This window comes from Chanodichthys erythropterus, chromosome 12 (assembly GCF_024489055.1).
Source record: "Chanodichthys erythropterus isolate Z2021 chromosome 12, ASM2448905v1, whole genome shotgun sequence".
Taxonomy (NCBI): Eukaryota; Metazoa; Chordata; class Actinopteri; order Cypriniformes; family Xenocyprididae; genus Chanodichthys; species Chanodichthys erythropterus.
Genome location: NC_090232.1, coordinates 40,475,480 through 40,482,854, shown reverse-complemented (window position 1 = coordinate 40,482,854; position 7,375 = coordinate 40,475,480). Strand labels below are relative to the sequence as shown.

General features: G+C 31.9%; 1 protein-coding gene across 1 annotated transcript in view; it reads right to left on the bottom strand.

Annotated features, from left to right (window-relative positions):
- The window catches only part of abcg2d (ATP binding cassette subfamily G member 2 (JR blood group)), a 13,555-nt gene extending 6,726 nt beyond the window's left edge, over positions 1-6,829 (bottom strand). Inside the window, exons 1-8 of the mRNA XM_067403695.1 lie at positions 6,618-6,829; positions 2,720-2,779; positions 2,438-2,552; positions 2,155-2,307; positions 1,750-1,907; positions 902-1,053; positions 608-709; positions 98-348 (exon numbers count right to left, since the gene is read on the bottom strand). Of these exons, the coding sequence (XP_067259796.1) occupies positions 98-348; positions 608-709; positions 902-1,053; positions 1,750-1,907; positions 2,155-2,307; positions 2,438-2,552; positions 2,720-2,779; positions 6,618-6,829 (1,203 nt within the window). The remainder of the gene's footprint in view (positions 1-97; positions 349-607; positions 710-901; positions 1,054-1,749; positions 1,908-2,154; positions 2,308-2,437; positions 2,553-2,719; positions 2,780-6,617) is intronic.
- Between the last annotated feature and the right edge of the window lie 546 nt (positions 6,830-7,375).

The window sequence follows — 7,375 nt, the reverse complement described above, 5'->3', positions numbered from 1 at the left end:
GTGATGCATTTAATATATTTATTATAAATAAAAAATGTAAATAGTTTAGAAAACCGCAATAGACAGACAGATCTACATGTAAGAATCCATAAGGTACCTGTGCTACTGAAGTCTGTGGGTTCAGCATTAGATTCCAGAAGGTTCTCCATAACACCCAGTGGAGCTGGTGGAAGAAAGAGCTGTTGTAGGTGATGGTGTGACATTTGGCTCTGATATTGTTGTCTTTGGTTCGGATGATGCGTTCCAGCTCGGCTTTGATGCCCCGTGCATAACTGCAGTTATTGTACTTGTCCACCAGCTGATCCTCAATACACTGCTGGCTGATGGCAGCCACTTCAAACTCAAGATCTGTCAATGATATTACACAAAGTTCATTTAAGTGATGTCAGCAGACACAAATCACAATTTACAATGCACCACTAATACAAAGCATCTCTTTTATTATTTATAACTACATTCTGTGCAAATCCCTATTAACTAGACAGAAAAGCAAGGAAATATTGGCCTTTTTTTTTTTTTAGCATGTTTTATATTTTATATCTGATGAGGACATCACTCAACAAGTGAATCTGACCGCCTCAATTTAAATAGAAATATAACCAAGTACCTCCATTATTCTGAATCTTTGTCATGTTAACAGCTGTGGCGCTGCCATTAATGACATCCAAGAAGAAATCAGCTGGGTTATTATGAGCTTCACAAGCATATCCTAAGATATATTAAAAAAACAAACACCTTTAAGTTTCATTCATTTCAGTAGAGATGTTAGTACTTAAAGTACTGTACTCTTGCAGAATATTCACATTTTAAAAGAAAGTGAAGAAATTGACACCTCACAGCTCTTTCAACCGTAGTTGCATATTCAAAACTTTTTAGGTTTCGTATATATAAAATATGCTACCAATGTTGGCAAAGTAGTCTAGAGCGTCTTGAGCGGGTCCGTGATAGACTTGTTTGCCACTGGCCAGCAGGGTGAGGCTGTCGAAGAGCCGGTAGATGGAGTACCGCGGCTGATGAATGGACATGATGATGGTGCGTCCCTGACCGGCCATTCTGAAAACAAACAGAAACAGTGTTGAGACAGTGAAATATCTGCACTACTACTTGAAAGTTTAGGTTCATTAAGATTTTTTTTTTTCCTAAGAAATCGATACTTTTATTCAGCAACGACACATTAAATTGATCAAAGACAATCTTACAAAAAGTTTTTATATAAATATGTTATTTTGAACTTCCTACGGATCAAAGAAAAATCCTGAATAAAATGTTTCACGGTTTCCACAAAAAATATTTAGCAGCACAACTGTTTTCAACATTGATAATAATAAGAAGAAATCAGCAGAAAATCAGTATATTAGAATGATTTCTGAAGGATCATGTGACACTGAAGACTGGAGTAATGATGCTGAAAATACAGCTTTAACATCACAGGAATAAATTACATTTAAGATATATTCAAACAGAAAACAGTTATTTTAAATTTTAATAATATTCTACTTTTTTTACTGTGTTTTTGATCAAATAAATGCAGCTTTAGTGAGCTTAAGAAACTTCTTTTAAAAACATACTGACCCCAAACTTTTGAACGGTAGTGTATGTGATGACTTTTATATCTCAAAAATGGGCACTGAAAGCACATAAGCTCAGTCAAAGGATTCTTTTTTATTAATTAATATTTATTTTACATCCCCTTCTGATTTAAGTAAAGTCTATGAGATGACAGTGAATGGATGTTTTGAATATGCAGACCTCTTCAGCAGCAGAAGCACAGAATGAGCTGTACTAGCATCCAAACCGGTGGTGGGCTCGTCCAGAAAGAGCACAGAGGGGTCAATGATCAGCTCCATCCCAATGCTGGTCCTCTTCCTCTCCCCACCGGAGATACCTCGAATAAGCTGCGTGCCCACCTATATAGACATACGTGCACATTTATGCTCCATATCTTTTGTAGAGAATACATTGAATAGGAAAATATTTTGTAACATCATAGGATAATTTATAGAGGACATATTATGCTTTTTTACATTTTTAACTTTCTTTTTATCTATGAAAGAAGTAACAGCTTTCTGATAGTCCTTGCATGTTTTTATCTACGTAATTAAACAAGTACACCTGACATACCTAATTTATCCTCGACAAGAAATGCTATTTCACCTTTGCATCTGCGACTTTGTTGAGGCCCAGCTCTGAGATGAGGTGGTTGACTCTTGTCTCCTTCTCCCTTGGACTGATTTGGGAGGACAAACGCAGCGCAGCCGAGAAACGAAGGTTCTCTCTCACCGTTAGAGTGCCCATCACAATGTCATCCTTAACACATACACACGAACATTGTATATAATGTAACTCTATTCTGAATCCTAATATACCGTCCTATCCTTTATGAGCATTTAAGCATAAAAAGGCTTTTAAGATGGCTCATATCATGCATGCATTGTACCTGGACAACATAACCGGAAAGACATTTGAAATTAGGCGGCTGTAGGGCTCCATTGATGAGCACTTCTCCAGAAAGACCTGCAGGATCCTTCCTGGCTGCAAGTACATCCAAAAACCTGAGTGAAAGAGAGAAAAACTCCATTTGAGGATGATAATAATGTTGCATTAACATACAATTGATTCCGCATTACTGGAGGAAACTGTCAGGAAAGATACTCCAAAAATGGAATCCATTTGGCACTGATATCTTATTAAGCTGTGAATTCATCAAATATGTACTCACGAAGATTTGCCACTTCCCGTAGGACCCAAAATAGCATTTAAACCAGGTCTCATGATCCCACTGAAAAGGGAGATAAAAATGAGATTATGTTCATGTCACTTGCTATGGAATTCATCAGGCCCGGTGGAAAAAAACAAAGGCACACTTATTGCATGGATGTTGTTGTGCTAGTCTAAAAGAAAAGTGCCATGGCCAAATGCTGCTCATCTAAGCAATGAATCTAACTGACCTGACATTTAAGAGATCTCAAATGGTTAACACGATTAAAACAAGGTCATCAAGCTGATGCCGAGACCTGCAGTTCCACTAGGTCTTTCATTAGGTCAAGATCACACTTGACTGCATTTAACCCTGGTGGGTTTGCAAGCCAAGAGATCAAGAGATTAGACTCACAAACCCATTCATAATATCATATAATTGACACTAACACTATAGAGAGAATGTCCAAAGAAACTTGGTTCTGGGAAATGTCAAGCTTATTAAACGTCTTTAGGAGAAGCATTTTTGTTTTCTGCTATCCATTGTTCTGGTGAACACATGTAATGCAGCACATGTAAAGGTAATGGTTTTTACAGCCTTATGCCATAGGAGAATCTACTGAAGTTCATTTGAAGCCAGAGGAAAGACCTTTGATGTCACAAGAGAACATTTGTATGTTTCACATAATGGCATAGGAGAATTTTTTTTATGTTCCTGTGATATCTTAAGATATAGGAGAACCTTTTAAAATTCCTATATTATAACAGAAGATGTTTAAGTTCTTATGATGTCATAGGAGAACCTTTTAAAATTCCTATATTATAACAGAAGATGTTTAAGTTCTTATGATGTCATAGGAGAACCTTTTAAAATTCCTATATTATAACAGAAGATGTTTAAGTTCTTATGATGTCATAGGAGAACCTTTTAAAATTCCTATATTATAACAGATGTTTAAGTTCTTATGATGTCATAGGAGAACCTTTTAAAATTCCTATATTATAACAGAAGATGTTTAAGTTTGTATGATGTCATAGGAGAACCTTTTAAAATTCCTATATTATAACAGATGTTTAAGTTCTTATGATGTCATAGGAGAACCTTTTAAAATTCCTATATTATAACAGATGTTTAAGTTCTTATGATGTCATAGGAGAACCTTTTAAAATTCCTATATTATATTATAACAGATGTTTAAGTTCTTATGATGTCATAGGAGAACCTTTTAAAATTCCTATGTTATCATACAAGACGTTTAAGTTCTTATGATGTCACAGGAGAATCTTTTAAAATTCCTATATTATAACAGAAGATGTTTAAGTTCTTATGATGTCATAGGACAACCTTTTAAAATTCCTATATTATAACAGAAGATGTTTAAGTTTGTATGATGTCATAGGAGAACCTTTTAAAATTCCTATATTATAACAGAAGATGTTTAAGTTTGTATGATGTCATAGGAGAACCTTTTAAAAATTCTATATTATAACAGAAGATGTTTAAGTTCTATGATGTCATAGGAGAACCTTTTAAAATTCCTATAATAACAGATGTTTAAGTTCTTATGATGTCATAGGAGAACCTTTTAAAATTCCTATATTATAACAGATGTTTAAGTTCTTATGATGTCATAGGAGAACCTTTTAAAATTCCTATATTATAACAGATGTTTAAGTTCTTATGATGTCATAGGAGAACCTTTTAAAATTCCTATATTATAACAGAAGATGTTTAAGTTCTTATGATGTCATAGGACAACCTTTTAAAATTCCTATATTATAACAGAAGATGTTTAAGTTTGTATGATGTCATAGGAGAACCTTTTAAAATTCCTATATTATAACAGAAGATGTTTAAGTTTGTATGATGTCATAGGAGAACCTTTTAAAAATTCTATATTATAACAGAAGATGTTTAAGTTCTATGATGTCATAGGAGAACCTTTTAAAATTCCTATATTATAACAGATGTTTAAGTTCTTATGATGTCATAGGAGAACCTTTTAAAATTCCTATATTATAACAGATGTTTAAGTTCTTATGATGTCATAGGAGAACCTTTTAAAATTCCTATATTATAACAGATGTTTAAGTTCTTATGATGTCATAGGAGAACCTTTTAAAATTCCTATATTATAACAGATGTTTAAGTTTGTATGATGTCATAGGAGAACCTTTAAAAATTCCTATATTATAACAGATGTTTAAGTTCTTATGATGTCATAGGAGAATCTTTTAAAATTCCTATATTATAACAGAAGATGTTTAAGTTCTTATGATGTCATAGGACAACCTTTTAAAATTCCTATATTATAACAGAAGATGTTTAAGTTTGTATGATGTCATAGGAGAACCTTTTAAAATTCCTATATTATAACAGAAGATGTTTAAGTTTGTATGATGTCATAGGAGAACCTTTTAAAATTCCTATATTATAACAGAAGATGTTTAAGTTCTTATGATGTCATAGGAGAACCTTTTAAAATTCCTATATTATAACAGAAGATGTTTAAGTTCTTATGATGTCATAGGAGAACCTTTTAAAATTCCTATATTATAACAGATGTTTAAGTTCTTATGATGTCATAGGAGAACCTTTTAAAATTCCTATATTATAACAGAAGATGTTTAAGTTCTTATGATGTCATAGGAGAACCTTTTAAAATTCCTATATTATAACAGAAGATGTTTAAGTTCTTATGATGTCATAGGAGAACCTTTTAAAATTCCTATATTATAACAGATGTTTAAGTTCTTATGATGTCATAGGAGAACCTTTTAAAATTCCTATATTATACCAGAAGATGTTTAAGTTCTTATGATGTCATAGGAGAACCTTTTAAAAATTCTATATTATAACAGATGTTTAAGTTCTTATGATGTCATAGGAGAACCTTTTAAAATTCCTATATTATAACAGATGTTTAAGTTCTTATGATGTCATAGGAGAACCTTTTAAAATTCCTATATTATAACAGATGTTTAAGTTCTTATGATGTCATAGGAGAACCTTTTAAAATTCCTATATTATACCAGAAGATGTTTAAGTTCTTATGATGTCATAGGAGAACCTTTTAAAATTCCTATATTATAACAGAAGATGTTTAAGTTCTTATGATGTCATTGGAGAACCTTCTAAAATTCCTATATTATAACAGAAGATGTTTAAGTTCTTATGATGTCACAGGAGAACCTTTTAAAAATTCTATATTATTATAGAAGACGTTTAAGTTCTTATGATGTCATAGGAGAACCTTTTAAAAATTCTATATTATAACAGATGTTTAAGTTCTTATGATGTCATAGGAGAACCTTTTAAAATTCCTATATTATAACAGATGTTTAAGTTCTTATGATGTCATAGAACCTTTTAAAATTCCTATATTATAACAGATGTTTAAGTTTGTATGATGTCACAGGAGAATCTTTTAAAAATTCTATATTATTATAGAAGACGTTTAAGTTCTTATGATGTCATAGGAGAACCTTTTAAAATTCCTATATTATAACAGAAGATGTTTAAGTTTGTATGATGTCATAGGAGAACCTTTTAAAATTCCTATATTATAACAGAAGATGTTTAAGTTCTTATGATGTCATAGGAGAACCTTTTAAAATTCCTGTATTATAACAGAAGATGTTTAAGTTCTTATGATGTCATAGGAGAACCTTTTAAAAATTCTATATTATTATAGAAGACGTTTAAGTTCTTATGATGTAATGGAACCTTTTTAAATTCCTATGATGCAATAATAAGGATTAATACTTCAATAGAATATGAAGGTCTGAAAAGCTTATTGAACATCATTGTATAAGAAACTTAACCAAAAAAGATGAAACCCAATGGAAAATGATCTTTTAACAAATTAAAGAGGCTAAATGAGCCCTGATCTGTATTATTTTGACCTCTCTTGACTCACTTAAGGTCCACCAGAATCTCTTTCTGGACTGTTGTCCTCTTACAGATGGGTCCGCTCTTCTGATCTACTCTATAACGGATGCTGTGAAAGCTGACAGTGGCTCCATGTTGCTTTTTCATGGGCTCCATGGCAATGACCTTTGACAAAGACATCCCATTTCTGCCCGTCTCTTCAGTGATTTCATCATGCTCAAAGACAGCATTGTCAGTCATCTTCTGACAGGTTTTCTCCCTAAAAAGACAAACATGAGAAGAAGTTTGTTTAGCTTGTATCAGGACTATAAAAGATACCGCTGAAATTCGTAACAGAGTTTGTTGTTATGCTATTTTCAGAATAATAATGCTTAAATTTATTTAATAGTTTTTTTGTAGCCTTTAAGGTATGTCTATACAGAAACTTTTAGAAATAAAACTATCCTTTTAGAATGTAACATTCTATATATGTAGCTTTAATTTTTTTATATTCCAGTGTATTATGTATTAATTTTATATGGCTATATCATTTATATGAATATGTAATTTTATATAATCTTGTCTTTTTATTAATTTAGGCATTATTTAAAAACAAATGCACATCTGAGTAATACAATTTGGCAGTAGCCTCAGAAAATGATTTTGTAACACTTTATCAGCATGTTTTTCACTGTAACTCAGCTACAGATTATAGATAGAACAGAATACAAGCACAAACAGGTTACAGTGTAGCATAAACATTGCAGAAACTTCATTCTTCAGTATTAATATAACATTAGTGAAGAC